The sequence below is a fragment of the Coniophora puteana genome (genome assembly GCF_000271625.1).
Source record: "Coniophora puteana RWD-64-598 SS2 unplaced genomic scaffold CONPUscaffold_8, whole genome shotgun sequence".
Lineage (NCBI taxonomy): Eukaryota > Fungi > Basidiomycota > Agaricomycetes > Boletales > Coniophoraceae > Coniophora > Coniophora puteana.
The window spans coordinates 798,652-817,853 of record NW_006913060.1 but is presented as its reverse complement, the minus strand read 5'-3'; the positions used below and the strand labels follow the sequence as shown (position 1 = coordinate 817,853).

At 50.4% G+C, this 19,202-nt stretch overlaps 6 protein-coding genes across 6 annotated transcripts; 3 read left to right on the top strand and 3 right to left on the bottom strand.

Moving 5' to 3' along the window:
- Positions 1-415: 415 nt before the first annotated feature.
- On the top strand, positions 416-800 carry CONPUDRAFT_155097 (uncharacterized protein; the record flags this gene model as incomplete). Its single annotated transcript, XM_007771878.1, has 2 exons — positions 416-526; positions 588-800. 2 exons carry the CDS (start codon positions 416-418, stop codon positions 798-800), a joined length of 324 nt encoding a protein of 107 aa, XP_007770068.1.
- A 6,171-nt stretch (positions 801-6,971) lies between these two features.
- On the top strand, positions 6,972-7,493 carry CONPUDRAFT_58551 (uncharacterized protein; the record flags this gene model as incomplete). The annotated part of the gene is made up of 1 exon (XM_007771574.1): positions 6,972-7,493. One exon carries the CDS (start codon positions 6,972-6,974, stop codon positions 7,491-7,493), a length of 522 nt encoding a protein of 173 aa, XP_007769764.1.
- A 705-nt stretch (positions 7,494-8,198) lies between these two features.
- CONPUDRAFT_74068 (uncharacterized protein) lies at positions 8,199-8,945 on the bottom strand (the record flags this gene model as incomplete). Its single annotated transcript, XM_007771630.1, has 3 exons — positions 8,199-8,598; positions 8,661-8,750; positions 8,803-8,945. 3 exons carry the CDS (start codon positions 8,943-8,945, stop codon positions 8,199-8,201), a joined length of 633 nt encoding a protein of 210 aa, XP_007769820.1.
- Positions 8,946-11,444: 2,499 nt separating this feature from the next.
- On the bottom strand, positions 11,445-12,638 carry CONPUDRAFT_155094 (uncharacterized protein; the record flags this gene model as incomplete). The annotated part of the gene is made up of 5 exons (XM_007771877.1): positions 11,445-11,571; positions 11,621-11,922; positions 11,976-12,120; positions 12,168-12,294; positions 12,347-12,638. The coding sequence occupies 5 exons, from the start codon at positions 12,636-12,638 to the stop codon at positions 11,445-11,447; spliced, it is 993 nt and encodes a 330-aa protein (XP_007770067.1).
- A 413-nt stretch (positions 12,639-13,051) lies between these two features.
- CONPUDRAFT_74066 (uncharacterized protein) lies at positions 13,052-16,849 on the top strand (the record flags this gene model as incomplete). Its single annotated transcript, XM_007771629.1, has 10 exons — positions 13,052-13,390; positions 13,442-13,672; positions 13,729-14,097; positions 14,146-14,339; positions 14,432-14,558; positions 14,621-14,769; positions 14,816-15,393; positions 15,448-15,568; positions 15,620-16,302; positions 16,353-16,849. 10 exons carry the CDS (start codon positions 13,052-13,054, stop codon positions 16,847-16,849), a joined length of 3,288 nt encoding a protein of 1,095 aa, XP_007769819.1.
- A 445-nt stretch (positions 16,850-17,294) lies between these two features.
- CONPUDRAFT_43595 (uncharacterized protein) lies at positions 17,295-19,179 on the bottom strand (the record flags this gene model as incomplete). Its single annotated transcript, XM_007771529.1, has 3 exons — positions 17,295-18,509; positions 18,567-18,884; positions 18,943-19,179. Coding segments are annotated over 3 exons (1,770 nt in total), but the record flags the coding sequence as incomplete, so codon positions are not given.
- Between the last annotated feature and the right edge of the window lie 23 nt (positions 19,180-19,202).

The following is a 19,202-nucleotide window of genomic DNA, read 5'->3' as shown; positions in this document are numbered from 1 at the left end:
GAGTTTTAACGGTCACAACCAGCCCAATTTTGACAGTGTCTGGTCCGAACACCCATCAGGAAAAAGGCCTTCACTAATTACCTTCTGTACTCTAGTAATGGTGTATATTCGGTCTCACTGGCGGTACTCGGGGCGGTACTCAGTAATCGGTGGTAATGGATGGACACTGCCATGTTACAATGTAATTATATGGCATCAAGCACTAGTCAGTAAAGAGGGAAAATGGGGCTACAGACTGTTAATGATTGTTGGACCTGCCGTGCCCGAAAAACACGTCAGTGCGATTTGAACGTTGAATGTAATGTTCGGTGAAGATCAAAACTCCGATATATTGCCATATTCAGAGCTCACAAAATGGCGCACAACTCAGCTTATTAATATTCAGCTCCTTTCTTTGTATCTCTCACCGCTCAGTATGGCCACGCCCGCTGATCACAACAATGACTTGAACGTCATTTACCTCCGTATGAGCCGAGGCCAAGTCACGACAGCTCTGAACTTCACCGCCTATCGTCCAGGCCGTGTGGTGAGTTTATTGGTTTGCAGTTGTGTTGAAGACAGGGGCTACAACTGATTCTTGAGTATAGGAGATAGCATTGATGGAAGACGATGAAGATAACATTACCTTTGCTGTGCGGCGCACAGCAGTTGTTACACGCGATGGGAGTGAACCAACCTTTGGCGGTACTCAATCTCACCAGCAGGCTCAATATGTCTCTCAGCCACTGGAGACTCAGGAGTCTCAGGAGTCTCAGCCAACAGCGTCAACTCTACCTAGTGTTGTGCAGGGCCAGGCCTGAAGCCCTAAAGCCCTCGGGCCAAGCCCTGTATAGGCCAAGCCCTGCCCGAGCCCTGGCTAGGGCATTTGAGGGCCTAGGGCCTGGCCTGGGTTGTTGCAAAGCCCGAGCCCAGGGCCTAAGCCAGGGCCTGTAGCTAAAATTTTGAAAAAAATGTTAGTATGATTGTACAACTACTCTAGTAACAAAAGGTTCTATAACTTGAAATTAAGCATTAGCTAGTGTACGATGTTTTTATTGATTGTGGGAAATTCTAATCAAGGTGTGCTGTGTCCTGATCTAGCTATGGCATTATCTGACTCACTTGCCCTTCAATTAGAATATAGCCTTGAGAGTTATGTCAGTAAATAAGGTGATTTCGACCCAGTAGGTTACTAATGTCCCAAAGACAGTTATGGTGCAAACAATGAAGCTGAAAACACCTCAGCACCTCAGGCTCAAGGATTTCATGCTTATCTTGGCTCTGAGATGCCTCTTCCAGAAGATATATCTATTGTCAATTGGTGGGGTGTAAGTTATCTTGTTGTATCACATTTTATGGTTCTAATCAGTGCTACAGTTGAATTCTCTTTTGTACCCTATTTGGGATCACTTTCATGCAGCTGCTGAAATAATCACAAAAAGGTGCAATCACATTGGTGGAGATGTTGTTGAAGCTATTCAGGTGTTGAGAACACTCTGCTGCCAGGAATTAATTCTCCATGAGCTAGAGCCATCCTCAGCAACTGAGTTATCCTTTGAGATGACTGAGAGCAATGTTATTGATGAAATGACTGTTGAGAAGCATGATGATGAGCTTGGAGACTTAATTTTAGGTATTTCAGACAATGAGAACCATTGAGACTTGGATGAATAAGTGTCTTTTACTACAGTGATTATTGTGACACAATCAAAAGTCAATGTCTTCACTGTTTTTACTGTCTGATTTATCCTGATAGCTTCATTGAGTTGAAAATGGACCACTCTAATTTTTTATGCACAAAGGAAGCAAAATACATGATTTTATAGTGAAAGCCCTGGCCTAGGCCCAAGCCAGGCCCAAGCCAAGCCCTGGCCCTATGTCAGGGCCTGGCCTAGGGTTTTTCAAAGCCCGAGCCCTCAAAAGCCAGGCCAAAGCCAGGGCTTTCAGGCCAAGCCCGGCCCTGCACAACACTAACTCTACCTCAAACCCAAGCTATTGCTGCCAGTGGTGCTTCCTCTCGCAGATCGGGTCCGAGTCGGGCAGAGGAAGACAGGATTTACGGTGCACCTTCAGGATTTTTCAATAGTTCTAAGGGTACGCAGTAAGAACAATAGCGTGAATGTGTAAATAGTGCTGTAAATGATACGAGACAGTGCTCCTTGAGGCCCTCACAGAAGACACCTCGACGAGAATGTGTGACCACTGCATTATGATATTCTTTTGATTTATGATAGAAAGCTCGTATGTATTTGGGACAGTATATATCTATCCTCAAGTTCTGATAGCTACTGTTATATACATTGGTGGTGGCATAGAAAACGCGACAGAGCCTGGCTCTAGGGTTAGGGTTAGCGACTCATTTTTTTGCGCTAACTCGTTATCATAATGTGCTATGTGTTTTTGTTGTATTGCGTGACTGGTGAGGTTTATCCATCATGTACTGTCAGAGGGAAGCGCCCAGGACAAGTGTTGTGCCCAAGAGCGACTTCCTGTATGTGTGACAGTGCATATGGATGTTGCAAGGAACCAGAAAAGCGGAGAGGACGCGACGTCCGCGACTGCGGATTCAAACTCCGATCCCAAATGCGGCAACTCCCCTGTTACGCGTAAACTGCTCATTACATACAACGAGCCGCGCTCTGTTATAAAAAGACACCTGACGGACTGCACGACCTCCCAGACCCTCGAGCATGCCGCAGCAGCGCGAAACCCACCGCTGCCGCGGGGCTGCGCTCATTTCTAACACAGTAGCCGCACCCACACGCCCGTACGAGCAGCACAAACAACCTCGTAGTAGCAGCACGGGCTTCATGGTGCTGACAGTGGGCCCATGCCCCGGGCCCGCCGGCCATGAAGCCCGTAGCTCTGCGAGGTGGCTTTGCGCAGTGGAGTCGGCGCGGGCAACCTCAGCAGGACAATTGCTGACGGTTGCTGGGGTGTGGTGAGTTAGCCACAAGCGCGCAGCCAGACCTCAAATTAGCCGAGCAACGCCGCTGACGACCTTGTCTCCGCGTGCGCTGCAACCTCCCTCCCTCCCCCAAATTTCCTCGTCGGCGCGCCGGGCTGCGCACGCCCCGCCGCTCGCGCTGCATTCCTCTCACCCATGTCTGGCATCCCCTCGCGTTCTGTCGTGGCACTGCACGACCTTGTCGTCCTCTGTGGGCGATGATTCCATCATGGCCGCGTCCGCGCAAATCACTATCAACCAGCGCGACAGCGGTCAAAATGCCACCACCCCTCTGACGGACATGGAGAACCAGCTGTGGTGCGGGAATGTGCCGGCCGGGACGCCTGGTTGGACGGACTTTGGTGTGTCTTCATTTGCTTGTACTATGCGTGTGTTCGCCACACAATGGCAAATGTCGGATTAAAGACTACATGATACACATCGTACTAGGAATAACTCATATTCGCAACTGCTCCTTTCGCACGCACTCAAACATATCAAGATCAATGTAATGATTGAACAAAAACTTGCTCGCGTCGTCGAGTGCGGATTCTCTTGTCCAGGTGATTGTTTCTGCGCCTGTGCAACGAGGTATAAGATGGCACGACCTGAATACATCGTCGGCGGGAACAACAGAGGCGTTCGGCTGGCGATTGCAAGTAGAGGCATCGAGTTTGAACATACGGGTGGGCTTGTCGAGCGCTTGCAATGGTCGATACTAGTGGATATATACAAGAGGGCGAGTCTCGCTATAGTAACCAGGTAGACGAAAGATCGCGCGGATGCGACCAGCACGCAGGCCTATTGAATGGGTCAAACATCTTAGTTAACTGAAGGAGAAAATGTCTAGACAAGGGCGTACCTGCAAGCGAGTTCAGGTCACTTGCATGAGCGACACCATCTTCTATGAGCAGTGCTGTGTCGTACTGAGCTGGCACAGCGGGCTTCCGTGGGTCTTTGTGCGTGTAAGACGGGCTGGCACGGATTTTGTGAAACCGTTTCATCGGACGGAAATGAAGGAAAGCAGGTGCAAGAATTGAGATGTAGTGGTAAAGGTCAACGCATGCGGTAGGAGAGACTTGAGGGACACGGCCAAGGGCAGAAGATGAATGAAGAGCAGCGAGATGGGCATTTATTGCCTCCACAATGGAAGGGGCACTGTGGGTATCCTGTACGAGGGAAAGGCGAACGTGAGGGCGGTGACACTTGCGGGGAACATAATAGCCGCGCGACAACGTGTAATCGAGTAGCGTGAATCGTAATAAACGTTTTCTGAGTTCCCCGCTTGCCGCATTGAGCTCTGCATCAATTGAGGGAACAGCATCTGCACCCATGGGCTTGTCTGCAAGGTTTTTGTCATCGTCTGGCAGGCCTGGCAGTAAAATTTGGTCAAATTGAGGTGGATTTTACCAGAGAAGGTTTGCCTAATGTAATGGATTAGCTCTGTTTGGGCGAAATGAATGGATTCAAATTTGGCCCTTAGGCAACAGGGGCGGATCAGCGACCAGCCACATTTGGTCAAATCAGGGGATGCACGATTTGGTGCGCGGCAGCTCGGCAAAACCTAATTTGGGATTTGAAATGCAGTCAAGCAATGGCACCGGTTGGCCCTTTCGCGGCGGATCGGGAATGCACGCGCGGCGGCGATACCTGCGTGGGCTTCTCGGCTTTCTCACAAACGTCAATCAACTTTGAATCCAAGAGTGAGCGCCAAAATTAATACGACATAGCGGCTATGTTATGGAACGCTGACCAAAACGGCGCAACACGCTTGAAAGCCAGCTGACGGTGGCGTATATGCAGGTATAAATTGCCTTGGCCGTTCGCTGTTGAAGTCTAGCGCTTACGCGACTTTTTCTCTGCTCCAGCTTTCAAGTTGCTCGCTCGCTCGCTTGCTCCCCGCGCAACATGATGAAGTGAGTACTTTCTTCTTCTTTATTTTTTCACTCGCACTACGTGTGGTGTTGCTAACATAAGTATTAGTGACTCAAACGCGACTGATCGCGTCGACGCTTCACCGCCCGCACAGGAAGAGGAAGCACAAGAGGCGGTTGCCGATTCCTCTCAACGCGACCCGAACGACCCTATGTTCTACGTGGAGACGTTCAGACGCCACTGGGCAAAAGGTGAAGTCTTCGTGTTCTTGAAGGGCCACTTGGAGCAATACCGCGTCGCTCGAAACCACGGGCTCACGCGCGCTCGCGATTACATCGATGTGGTCACAAACGAGTACTTTGAGCTCGTACCTTGGCGAAACAAGGCCTCGGACCCTCTCCCGGATAAGACGTCTCGGAAGCCCGACATGTTCAAGGCATGTAACGAGATAGAGGTTGTCCAGTTCGCAAAGAAAGTTGACGCAATGAAACGTGTACGTTTTAATTCAATTCTCATTCCGTGCCCTGTTGTTCGATTTTTTAAAATTGTATTTCCCGCTCCACTTCGCTAAAAACGCGTTTTCTAGTCGATTAGGACCTGGCTCGACAATCGCGTCGAGAGCAATACGATAGCTGGACGACCAGGTAACAAGGAGAACGATCTCTGGACTCGACTCCTCAAGCAACTCACGGGCGTCGCGAAGACGAAGCCAAAGAAGCTCTCTCCCTCTCAGTGCTGGTCCAAAGAGCACTACAATGACGTCGTCAAGGCCGACTTTGAGGTGCGCTGGGAGATTGAAAAGGAACGACTCGGTTCTAATCATCTCGCCCAGTTTCGCGAGACGGTTACGGCGGAACACTTCGGCGAACTCAACGCCGAAGAGCAACGGCTTTGGGCGGAGCGCGCAAAGGAGCAGCACGACAAGGACGTTACTGAGTGGACAGCCGCGCTCAACGCGCCAGTCGATACATCCCCACAAGCTAGACAAAGGTATTTCTTCTCTATATTGTCTACACACTACTGATGTTGTTATATGCAGCGCCATCGATACGCTGCCATCGTTCGTTGGCCCGCTGCTCGACGGCATCCACGAGCTTACCGGTATGCAGTGTAGCGTCATCGTTGGCGGTCCCGAACCTCGCAGGGGGGGGCATATCAATGTTATATCGTGCGTGTTGTCTAGCGGCATGCTTCCATTACTGACATGTGTTTCTAAGTATGCACAAAGGCACCAACACCGCGCCCGCTCCTCAAAACTGGCAGGCATCGGACCCTGCGGGTTACAAGCTCGTCACAAAGCATTATACAAAATATCTGGAATCAGCCTATAGTGAGTATTTTCCCTGTTGTATGTTACATGACTATATTGACACGATGTAATCTCAGCACCCGAAACCAGGGCCGCCTCAGCTCTTAAGACGACGGAGAACGCGGACAAGACCATCGAAAACGCGGACGAGGTCGTTGAGAACACCGACAAAAACGCGGACAAGGTTGTCGAGAACACCGACGAGCCCGTCGATCCATTCGCGGGTCTCATTGTCATGGATGATCTCACCAGCCAGCCAGATGACAAGGGCGGTGCCGAAGAATCAGCGGGCCCTGTCAAGAGTACTCCTGCCTCTAGCTTCGCTGGTACCACTCCTGCACGGCTCGACCCTCCTCCCGCATCGATCCGAGCCCCACCCAAGGCGGTTACCCGAGCGGCGTCATGCTTGCTGGGCAAGGCCGATACAAGGCGTAAGCGAAAGCATTCGCAATCGACTGACTCCTCCGCCGCCGCCGCCATAGAGCCAGCCACGTCAGCAACAACGTAAGTTCTGACGGTCTTTCTGCGCTCCATGAAACCTTACCATGCCGTATAGCACTCAATCTGGCGGTGATGCACCACAGACTACCCCTCATCCGTGAGTTGCAGCATTTTCTGACCTGAGCGTATTTATTATTCCCTAAGCAGAAGTGACCCTCAAATAGAAGGGCCACCCGAGGCGCCAGGTATGTCCCCCTCAATACGCGTGTAAACGACATGTCCTCATTCATGCTTTCAGGCGAACGGGGCGGTGCGGGCGGCCATCGACGTATTGAGCTGTCAAACGTCACTCTCCTCGATGATGCCCCTCAGTGGGCCCGCGACGTGTTTGATTATCTCAGTGCCCCCGACCTCCTGAGCATGGACGATCGCCAGAAACTCAAGGACGGTAAGGGAAATCTTGTCACTGGCCGCCAGGGCTGGAAGCTCCCCAACACGTATACGAACCTCGTTGAAGCATGCCTCGCTCTTGAGAGCTCGTCGAAGTTCCAGCCTATGAAAGGCGGTAAGGCGCTGGATGCTTCCGGCAGGCCCGAACAACTCGGTTTGTGGATCAATCGTGGACGTAACCCGTTGTATCGTCCTTCCATTGCGGACCTTGACAGGTATGCAAGCACCTGGTGGGGTTGGTGGGCTCGCCTCCAGCCGGAATGGCGTAACATCGACACACCGTCAGGGACGACGGCTATCCAGCTCCCGCGTGAGGACGGTGTTTGGTCTGGGCTTGACAAGCCAGGAATAAACGGCTTCGTATCCGTCGTCGTCTCACTCAAATGGTGGGCTGCGGAGACATCCGACGCATACACGGACCCTCGATGGACCGCCGCTGTGGACGATGTGTGCTGGGTCATGAACTCTATCGCTAAATCCCGATCTCAGTAAGTGTTACCGTTCCGACTGGCTTGTTCTATTCTGATGATGTACTTAGAAGTGATGATTCCCTGGAAACTGACAAGCCCAAAGCCAAAAAGCGTCCCCGACGTCGGTAGACAGAAGTTACATTAGCATAGAATACTTTGTGAAATTGTGCTTGAGATTACCAGCCTTCTTGATGTTACCTTGTGTGATCAACACCCCAGAAAGTACGGATGCAGCTGTTAGCTTCGATCCGGTTTACACTAGTGTGCCCAAAGCGCATGTTCGAAAACAAAAAACTAATATATAATGAGCTCCGTGACATGGGAATGATTAGGTGGAAACATGATACGGGATCACCATCGGTGGCGTACTGCCTGCTAGCAAATATTCGTAGAATGAGTATGTGGGAATCAACTCCTGTCCCTGGAAAGATCCGCGTGGCACCAAACCAGGTACACATTCGCCAATAGAACTCTTTGACTTGACGCCAGCGTATAATATCTTGGGAAAATCGGGGCTTTCGCCGACCCGATAAACCTTAGTGACATTTACGTTGCTCCAAAGCATTCTTCGAATTGATTGTTCCAGTGGTTACAGCGATGTCGTCAAAGGCCGTGAAACATAGTTTTGTAAGAATTGATTGGTCTGGATGGCGTTGAACTTAGGGAAGTGAAGCAAATCGCACATGATTATTTCGAATTATTCTACACGGATAAGTCCTGAAGGTATCTACTCTTTGACTGACTGAAACAAGAACAGACTCATCAACATTGACTCGAACATGTCCACCGCACCACCATTAACGTGATTGAGTAAGTCGTCGACGATAGCGATATGCTTCGTAATGTAGCACCCAACTTCGTCTGCCTCGCGATATTCGGGGCAGTCCTGCGACAACTGCCAAATCAAATACTGAATGCCGTGAAGGCGCACGTGGAGTGACATAAGGTATTGGACAGCATCCGTGAGGATGCGCTTGTCGCCGACGTCGTAGTGCACGTCGTTCTCCTTCGATAGATCGTATCGGCAGAGAAGAAGCATACCGAACTTGTCCGGAGTGCCATCGATGAAGGCGACAGCGAGGTCTTGAATGTCGAGCACAGCGTCGACGCAGTCTGCGATGGTAAAGCTACACAAGGCGTCAACATACACAATGCTTTGACTCGGAGGAGGGTGAACAATTCTACTTACGGGCCTGCACCAATTACTGGGTAGTCTGGAAGCTCTGAACGACGCCTCTCGTCGGTGCGGTGCTGCTTCTTGAGAACTTGATCCTGTTCTCTGAGAAATAGGTGAGCGCTGTGTCAGACCTGAGACGGGGGATACAACGTACTCGGTGTATGTTAAAACACGCTCCTTCAGCTTCGCAAGCTGGTGCGCGGCGAACTCAGGTCTCACATGGCGGCGTTGGGTGCCGAGGCTATCGGCGAGGATAGAGCTAGTTTCGGAGTCGATTTCGACATAGCGAGGAGCCATGGTGGTGGTGGGTACAGAAAGTGAGTTCTGCGCGTAGACCGTCGAGTTTATATATGTCGCCTAAGTCCATTTCCGTGTGTCGCATGACAGCTCCTCTTCTGGGCTCTGGTAGATCTGAGATTTTGTGAGCGCTAAATTACGGCAGAGGCCATGAGGCACGACTCGGAGCGCCGCTGTGAAGACGAGAACACTGAAGTGACATGCCTGATTATAGATGGCTCGTGGAAAGTGCTGGAAGGGAATGGTTTGAGGTTTGGCAAGCCTTTTGTCGATAACTTCTCGGAGAGAGACGGGACTCGGGATTGAGGGACACCGAATTATTTTTCAAAGACGGCGCCCATTGAGGAGGGTGACAAGGCCGGCCTGGAGAGTTTCGTAAAGTGAGACGCACTGGAGAGCCCCGGCCAAAGCACGGACATCTTAAGCTTGTTCAATATTCTTGGTAGTGATGTCACTATGGGGTGATCACAGAATCTGCTGTAAGCAGAGACTCGGTGGACGTCTTATACATACACTGAGCTGGCGAAGCTCATTTTAATATCAGGCTGGGGTTTGCCTTTGCACGGCCTCATTTAAAACAAAGAGCTATTTATTCCCTGAAAGTGGTGGCAAGCTGACGATATGACTTACACTTCATTTGGGGGATCTTGAAATCGCCTCCCACATGATCCTGAATGGACACCTAGCCGGTACTAGCAAATTTGTCAAACAGAGGGATTCACATGCATGAAGTAAGAACATTACTCACACAGTCATGCTATGAATTTGAGCAGCTTCTCCGGGGTCGAGGGCACAGCGCGAGACAATGCTGTAGGTAGCCCCCACATCAAATGCAAGTCCAACTTTTTTGGATCTTCCTTGGTAAGGCTCTCGGGTGAGCATCACATAGAGGTGGGGAACAAGGGAACGAGATACGCGCGGCGTCCCAGGATTCAGCTATCAGACACTTCAAGTTTAACAAGTGCCGAATCTCAATGGAGGTCTACAGCGGAAAAGATCAGATCAACCGAGAGGACAATGTATACATACTGTTCAATCCAAGAACCAAGACACATAGATAGTAGACTAACGAAGGGAACGCGAGGCAAAGTTGTCTAGAGTTATTCGAGAGGCGATCATTGATGATCAAGGTCATATACAGTTTGAATAACCAACTGCCTACATAAGACTCGGAGAGGGGACGGCCATGCAACACTGATAGCTGAATGAATGACGGCCTCACTGGTAGTTTGTAGCTGAAGTCTTCTATGCAGCTGTCACGAAGTCATATACTCGCAATGTAACTGCTTGCTGATAGAACGTAGCGGTTTAATTGGCCTAATAATCTCTTTACAATATATGCTAAGCAAATTGGAATAAGCAGCGGCCTTACTGCACGCCGGCGTGTATGTTCAAGTGCGACACACAAAATACTAAAAATGCTATCACTGCTGCACATTATGCTTCAAGAGTGTCATGCTTTATGCAACATCTTGAAGTCATTTAGTCAGAGAAATATAGTGGTTCTATTTCCTTACCTATGTTGAAAGTGAATCGTTCCAAAAGTGAAGTATTAAAGGATATGAACAAGCTAAACTTGTGCGTCACATCTGTGAAGGTTTGTGAATAAAGCACAGTCTGAGAGATACATTTTCAGGATTGAAATTAGAGTGTTATCTATGTTCCGTGTACTTATTGCTCCAGAAAGATCGCGAATATTGACAAAGCTTGCTACCATCCACAACGGTCACAACTTGAATATGTGAACCATGAAAGCCTAACATCGTGATGACCCAACATCGGTTATGGCTCTATATCACCTCGCCTTGTCTACTGTGGGACTTCAACAGGAGCGTAAGACCTTTCAATAAGTACGTGAATTTCTCTTCTTTAATGAGAAGTGCCTAACTCTCACTACATTGGATCCTTTATACCTTACCTATAAGTTTCTACATGACTCGAAACCGAGTAAGCATGATCTGTCATTTACAGTTTACTTATATCCATTCATGCCACTTCCTCGATACTTTATTGACAGAACATCTAATGATAGGCTCAAAGGGGAGGGACTATAGTCGTCGTCTGACTCGTCTCCTATACGAGAGAAGATTCTCTCAATGACCTCAGAAAGCCCGAGTGCTGGATGCATAGGTGATGTCTTGACAGCTGACGCGCTATGGTGGGAGGAGGCTGGAAAATGAGTTGGTGGGAACACGAGGAAGATTCAGTCACCTTGCAGTCATCAATGGCTGGTTAAGATTGAAAACGAAGGTGACAAGGCCCGCTTATGTGTTTGGCTCAATGCTGAAGTTGTTTCGTAGGTTTGAGCTTACATCCGTACATATCGATAGGACAGTAAGACAGATGATGTTCTCGTCTTTTTTTATTTGATGCATGCGGCTCTCTTATGCTCGGGCAAGATAAACAGAAGAAAGACGTGTGCATTTTCGGACAAATAAGGACTAGCGGCAACAGCAAACTCGCTACTATAGTACAGTCGTCGAAGACTACGCGTATAATCTAACGAAGGAGGCCAAAACGGCCCTCAAGCAAGGCTCGCTCCAAACACTTGCAACCTTCGTTGATTGTGTCGACTCGGTAGCCCTCAGCGCCGTTACTCCCGGCCCACAGCGTATAGAAATGGTCACTGATAGACCAGTCAGTCATGCGTTTCCAAAGTGGACGTAAAGACTCACGGCTCCGAGAATACCCCAATGGCATAGCCATACGGGACCCAGTAGAAGGGACCGTCAGAGCCCGCGTGGGGCATGTAGTAAGTGACCTCAATGTTCTCCGTGAGTGGGACCCTCCTGGTAGGGAGACGGTCGACGAGGTCTCGCATGGTAGCGTCAAGATCCCGGTTGATGATGCCATCCACGGGGATGATACCAAGGGCAACTCGATCGTTGTCCACCTTGCGGACACGGATAGTTTCGATCTTGTCACCGGGGGACGACGACGCGCGACGAGGCGTGAAGGTTGACCTATGGGTTTCCGGCTACAGGATATGTTAAAGCTAGCTGACTGCTGTAGGGGTGTGTGTGGACGTACGTTAGGTCGGGGAGCCAACAAAGAGGCAGGCACAGGGGGCACAACATAATGACTCGGAGAGAACTCGCGATCCATGGCCGAAAACCTGGCCTTTGCAGCCTCGAAGTGCCTGCTGATCTCCTCTGCTGCGCAACGGTGGAAAAATCTGAGAAATTGTCAGTGAACATCGACGAGATGTGATAAGATGGTTACCTATTGAATGTATCGTTTCTGTAAAGCCTGAGGAGCTCGTGCCGGATAGCGCAGTGGATCATCTCTTGAAACTCCAACTTGAACTGGTTCAGCAAGACGTCGGCGACGGTCTCCGCAACAACGGTGACTATAAGACGTGCACTGTTAGTATGAACAAATGAATGAAAACAGCAACTTACGGCAGCACTTGCCGATGCAACCAGCGATGGTCTCATTCCGTGTTCCGCGACCGGCCATGGAAACATCGACATGTCCACAGGAGAAGTGTACGCCGTAGTCATTGCCGAGGAAAGCAGACCCTCTGAAAGGGAGCTTGTTTGGCGTCGAGTGCGGTGACGGCGGCGGCGGCGGCAATGGTGTAGGAGGTCGAACATATGGAGACGAGAGCCCATTTTCGAACGGCGGCTCTGAAGAAGAAACAATGTCGGTGAGATCGGGGGGGACCGCGCCTTGCCGGAGAGGGAAAGTCATGGTAAAATATAAGGACGAAGACGGGGGATAAAGGAGACTTCCTCGTTTATATATGCAAGCGGGTTGGGCGCTTGATCGCTGAATTGGGCACCTCGCTGGAGCCATGAACTTACCAAAAATTGACTGAGCGGCGTTGACCACAGAGTGGCATATTCCGAAGCTAACTTGGGAAAGATGCGCACCACGCTGCTGCGCAGAAAAGTATGTGGATTCTGATTTGATGTGTCAGAAAATAGTTCCACAATGTCAGTGATCCGCCGATCTGGAAACCTTGGGTGTAGCGCCTGCTAACCGAGTTATCCGAAATGGCCGCGTGTATGTCGTAACGGCGCAAGCGGGTATAGCGAGGAACGGGGACTTCATGCGAGGACGGGAATCTTGCTGCGTCCACCGACACTCTTGCGCTCGGCACAATGCCAGGGAAAAAACGCGTCCAGACATATGATGTTATCTCAGACGACAATGACGATGACCCAGGGATGACAAAGAGTTACTCACAAGTGTTGAACGTATCTCAAGACAAAAGAAGGGTTCGGACGGTACAAGAGGCAATGGACAGGCCACAGACGCCTAGTGAAGTCCAACCAGCGGGGGCGTCAAGTCGCGAAGAAGAAGAGTTCCCCAGTCACTGGGAACCCACACTAGATCCAGCAATGGACACAGACAACAACCCCGACAGCGACATTGATCACGAGCCTATGGCCAGTGAGCATGTTATTGTCACTTCTCTACCAAGGAAACAGCGATCATCAGTAAGTTCCTTAGTGATCATTGACTATGTGAGTTACTTACAGAGCTGTTAGGATGATCCACTCCAAATCTGGCTGGGTGACAGTGCACGCGATGGGTATAGAGCCGAATATCTTGACGAGGACTTACGACGTGAGGGTCGGGGCAATGCGGCAACATATCAGTGTGCATGTAAAAGCGGAAGGACAAGGGAATACCGCTGCGAGAGCTGCAGCGGACATTACATGTTCTGCGAGGAGTGTTGTTTAGATGCGCACCGAAATTTGCCTCTGCATTTCATTCAAGTACGTTTTCCGACTGCTATCCTTGTGCACAGAGTTCGATCCAAATACCTGTTTAGAAATGGAATGGCCAATTCTTTTCACGTGTCTCATTGAGGAACATGGGGCTCACAGTTCGCCTGGGGCACGAAGACGGGACGAGTTGCGGTCTTCGAAAGTCAGGCCATGCAAAGTTTGCCGTCATTCATACAAATGGTATTCATCGCGTCAATATCGAGTACTGCGACTGTCTGCAGAAGGCACCTCACCGTCAGCAGCTTCTTCGCTACGGCTGGTATCCCTCTACAGTAGATATACCTCACACAGCGTGTACGGAAGAGGTCTTATGTCAATATTCGGCTCTTACCTCAAAAACCGAGATATCTGGCCATGGGTTTTATCAGTCGCTCGAGCTTTTGACTGATCTGCTTGGACTTGACGTACCACCGGTAAGTCCGTTGTTTGATTGTTGATCGGTGACTCACGATGCATCAAAGAGCCGATATAAAGTGTTCCTTCGTACGGTACGACAGCATGGGCATATTCGCCTCATGAAAGAAGCCGGCCGCGGCAATGTCGCCAACGGACTGGAGACTACAAGGCCTGGAGAGTTAGCCGTGTCCTGTCCTGCGTGCCCACAACCGGGCATCAATTTACCTTCGGGATGGGAGGACGCTGATGATTCCTGCAAGTGAGTAAAAGCGACACACGGAGCCATACAGTGATGCTGATAGACGTAAGATTCCTTTACTGCCTTTTCCTAGCCATGGACGCAAATTTCAGACTGAAAAACCGCGACCGTGGACAAGGAAAACAGTCCGAGGATATTGAGCTCCACAATGGCCTCGCATATTTTGTGAAGACAGAACCATATCTGAAACATGTGCGTCAGTATGCGTCGCAGAAAGATGTGAGCAATCCCAATTGAAAATCTCCTGTCTGTACGTTTGTACTCACGTTGCTCCGTCGTAGATTTCTACTTGTAGCGGTTTTCGAGCAATGGAGACCGTCAACAGCAAGTTCACAAATGGACTACGCGCTACTGGCGTAGGTATGGTCATGTGCGCTCGACACGAATTTATTCGAGCCCTCGGGGTGGGCGATCTGCAGAACGGAGAGCGGTAAGTGTTCAGTAATATAATATGTGCACCTACTAACGTGATATAGAAATTGCAATATGGATTATTTGTTCTTCTTGGTTCTTGCCCCACTCCTGTTACTCATGGTGGTCATTTCCTACGACATTGCATGTCAGTGGAAGGTTAACCTTTTCACTCGGATGGACAACCTGCCTCCAGAAATGCAGGTTTCGCTGGTGGCGCTCGTAAACGCGCTCGTCTTCTGTGTGCCTAAGTTTCATGCTCCCGGTCACGGAGAGATCTGCGCAGTACTGCACTCACTCAATCTGATGCTGGGTGCAGGCCGCACCGATGGCGAAGGGATTGAACATGGTTGGTCTGAGATCAACCTTGCGAGTAACAGCACTAAGGAGATGACACTTGGATTCCGGCATGATACGCTTGATCTTCTCTTCACATGGCATAATTTACACAAATACTACACCCTCGGTACCATTCTTCGGCGTCGACTTCTCGTGGCATTGGACATGCGAAGCATCCAGCGAGACGCGCTTGATCTATTCAATGATTCTATCGATTCCAAGGATCGCGAAGCCTGGTCGAACATGAGGGATGTTTGGGAGAAGGACCACAAAAAACTGAATCCATACCTTCCCTCTCGACCATGTGCGTCTGCTCTTCATCTCCGTGAACCATATATTTGACGAGGGTACCTTGTAGCTATATCTGAGGCCGATGTCAGAGCGAGATTGGTGCAAAAAGAGAAAGAGCTTCTCGTCCTCCCACACGACATATCGCCTAGCGTCTTCATACGCATGGCGATGTCCATTGAGGATAAGCAGTATGTTGTCTCACTCGTCTGGTGCATTGATAGCGCTGACCGCACACACAGACGTCGCATCCGCGCTGATCTGCAACGCTTGAGAGAGCTTACCGCCGAAGAACGCACGCAGGTCGAGTTGCGCCGGACCAACCTTTACCGGGAGATCGAGAAGCTGCGTGAAGTCCAGAACGTGTACATGCCCGGTATCAGCGCTCTCATGGCGGCCAGCGATGGTGATCGTCAATCGTCCGCCGAAGACATTAAGCTCACGCTCCCCTCGGCACTGGATCAGGAGAAGCGGAAGATTTGTACCCATAGTATCGACGAGGTCGAGTGCGAGCTGCGCAATGCCCAGTGCTACACCAGTCTCGACAGAGTTCGATCACTGCTGCAGACGAGGTATCATTTTACCATTCACCGATCTCTGAATATTAGAGGACAAAGGGCAACCACGCGAGCGGTAAAACTAGTTCAAGATTACGAACGAAAACTCCAGGCGGAACGCACCAAGTATGAAGAATCGTACGACGCCCTCGTCTCGCTCAAAGGACCAGGCCTCTGGCAGCAGAGTCTGAAGCCGCTCCTGAAAAAAGACCTGCGTGCGCTTCAGGAGCCCGAAGGTGAGGAAGGGATGTCGAAGAAGAGAGCGGATGAGATACAACGAGGATTGGGGGAGGGCCAGCGGACCGTATCGTGGATATGGACTACGTCAGATTCAACAAACTGGGAAAGCGGGAAAGAGTCTCGCGAAGGTACGATATAAACAGTCAAACGAGAACATCGTGGCTCACCAATGCTCCAGGCATTCAAATCGAGTGGTTAAAAGCCTGCGCGCGCACCAAGCGATGGGAAGAGGAAGTGGAGTTGCTGAAGGAGGAGATGAGGAGGGTGCGCGTGTTCCTCGAGCACCGGGCGCAATGGTGGGAAGCGCGCGCGGTGATAGAGCCGCTGCCCGTCAGTGAACCGCCATCGAGAGGGCATCAGACGGCAGAAGAGGACGGAAACGCACCGGAAACGTTTATCACATCCGCCATACTCGCGCGGCAAGCTTTGACCGAAGGAGTCCGAGCGCACGCCCTCCAGCAGGCTGACCAGCAACGACGTTTACGGGACAAGTTTACTCGTTTGTGGGAGAAGAAGTGGTCGGCAGAGGAAGCGATGCTTTCACTCGCTCTAAACGAGCACCCCGACATTGATTCGGACGTGGATGCTGGCGAGCTGAGTGAGGGGGAGAGCGGGCCAGCGGGGGACGCCGATGCGGATGACGCCAAGCGCGAGGATACAGACATGATTACCTAATTGGTTGCTTAGTCATATGTTCTGAGCATGATAGGGGAACTTGGAAGGGAACATAAGAATGCGGGTATATCAGCCGCGGAATGACGGCAATAATAGGTTTCCTAATCTAGAATGCACTGCAGTGCATCAGCGTGATGGACGTCCATTTGCAGCAATCCGGAATTTTGGCCAAAGGGGTTGAAATGAGAGGGTGACCAAAATTCCAGCAGTTTGACCAAAGTGGACGAGACGGCAGGGACAATGAGAACCAGCCATTTGACCCATGTGAGTCGAGGACAGGGCCAACAAAGATCCATAGAGTTTGGCAAAGTCTTTGTGGATTGTGCCAGTTAATTTGGCCCAAATTGGGTACCAGTGGTGCGTCTGGGTCCTCGGGGTCGCTGTCAGCCTCTGCCGAGTTGGTGTTGTTGTTCCTGCCATTTGAACACGATGTTGGATGACCAAGCCACTCTAGATAAGCTGTACGGAGTAGGAGAGCCTCCTGACGTCGAAGCCAGGTCGTCATTTGGATTAGATAATCGCGTTTGTTACTAGCTCGGTAAGCTCGTTTCGCAAAATCAATGTGAAGGTGTTCCGGTGATTCGGTGCTGAACCCTGTTGCGCTGCCGAAAAGCTTGATAGCGTCGACGTAATGGGCCATGGAGTGGAGTTTTGGGATGTTGAAATGGTCTCGAATACCAAGCTGCGTAAAGATGCTCTTACGTTTGTGGAATTCCTGAAGTGCCTTTGTCATGGATGCCAGTGTGTCGGACGTGTGAGATTCGTACTGAGCGAGTGTGATGAAATCGAGGAGGGACTGAGCAGCGGTTACAATATCGTTCTCAATGAGACCAGATAGACCACCTAGGAATGTACGCTCCATCTCTTTATGCTCGGTACCTGTCCACTGAGAGACTGCCGAGACACCTTTCTTGAAGTGCCGAAGATCACTGAAGGGGGGCATTGTTCGATAATGCACGTCAAGACCATCCTTTCCGAGCACGTCAAGGCACCATGTCATGAGATGATCCTTGAACATGCCCTTGTGCAACTGGTGGAGGATGTCTGGCGTCAGACATGTGAAGATGTCGGCATGAGGGAGTTTTCCCCAGAATGGGTCAAAGACCGCGCGAAGTCCGAGTTCGTTTTCAAATTCCTCTGATCCTATCTCGCCAGCTTCGAACTTCTGTGCCTTCGATAGATGCGTGCGAGGTGTTCGCATTGGAGAACGTGCTAGATCCCCACGTTCGTCACGTCCCACCAAGCACTTGGGACAGTGATTCTCCTTGCAGCATGCAATGAGACATTGTTCAGGGTGATCAGCGATGTATGCGGCAAGTATGGGATATATTTGGCGAACAACGGTGTCAGGGCAGGTCATCGGTACACCATTCTCGCCGGCTTCCTTGAGAGAGTTGACGATAAGGTCCATGCAGTAATGGAAGAGGCGCTGCCCTTCCAACGATCTTGTGGTCTCAGAGAAGCACTCTAATTTTGTAACAGGTATGTAGCCAATAAGGACAGTTGCGCATTTCGACGGCTGATGACGGACTTCTTTCGAGATGTTGCCCAGAGTCATGTAAACCGGCCATGCTGATTTGTTACCTGAGAACTGGGAAAGTGCTGTCTTATCCGAGGCAAGAATGACCGGTGCTACAACTGCGCCATCGGGCAGGCGTCCCTGAGAATTCATTCATCAGGTGAGCGCACACAGTCACTCAATATATATCCGCCTTACCTGCATCTCCCACCACCAGTCCCCCGTCCACATCTCCTCATATTGTCTCACTTTCGCGTCTTCATCGTCAAAAATCTGCTCTGGTGCGTAGACAATGGATCCGTCGAGTAACGGATTGCCGAGTAGTTCCTTGATGCAGTCAACCGGGTTCCTCCACCATAGCTCAAGTTCCTCGGTAAGTGTTGAGCCATCTTTTCCCTTCACATTCCCGTTGACTTTGACCTTTTCCAGGTTCCAATCCGTCCCATGGGGCAGCGTGTCCACTCGTTTGAATAGTGTGTAAGTACTGCTGTATGAGGTACCAAGGCGAGCACGTGCCTAACATAGTATCTGTAAGTTTCTGTTGCTTTGCAGACTCATATTGAAGAACACTTACGATCGGCAATTTCAGGAACTCGTCAATTGCGGACTTTCCAACGCGATTGACTAGCCACTTGGCCAGCTCCCATTCCTGGTCGTTCTCAAAGGGTGCCCAAGGTTCAAGGCCGAGAGCCGTTTGCTGATCTCGTAAGTCATCAAACATAGTTTTGGCGATACCTAATCCTGAGGCAACAACGCCGGGATACGAGCGTACAAAGTGTTCGCGTATGTGATCCTCATCCTCTACCTCCTCTACACTTGCTTGGTACGGATGCT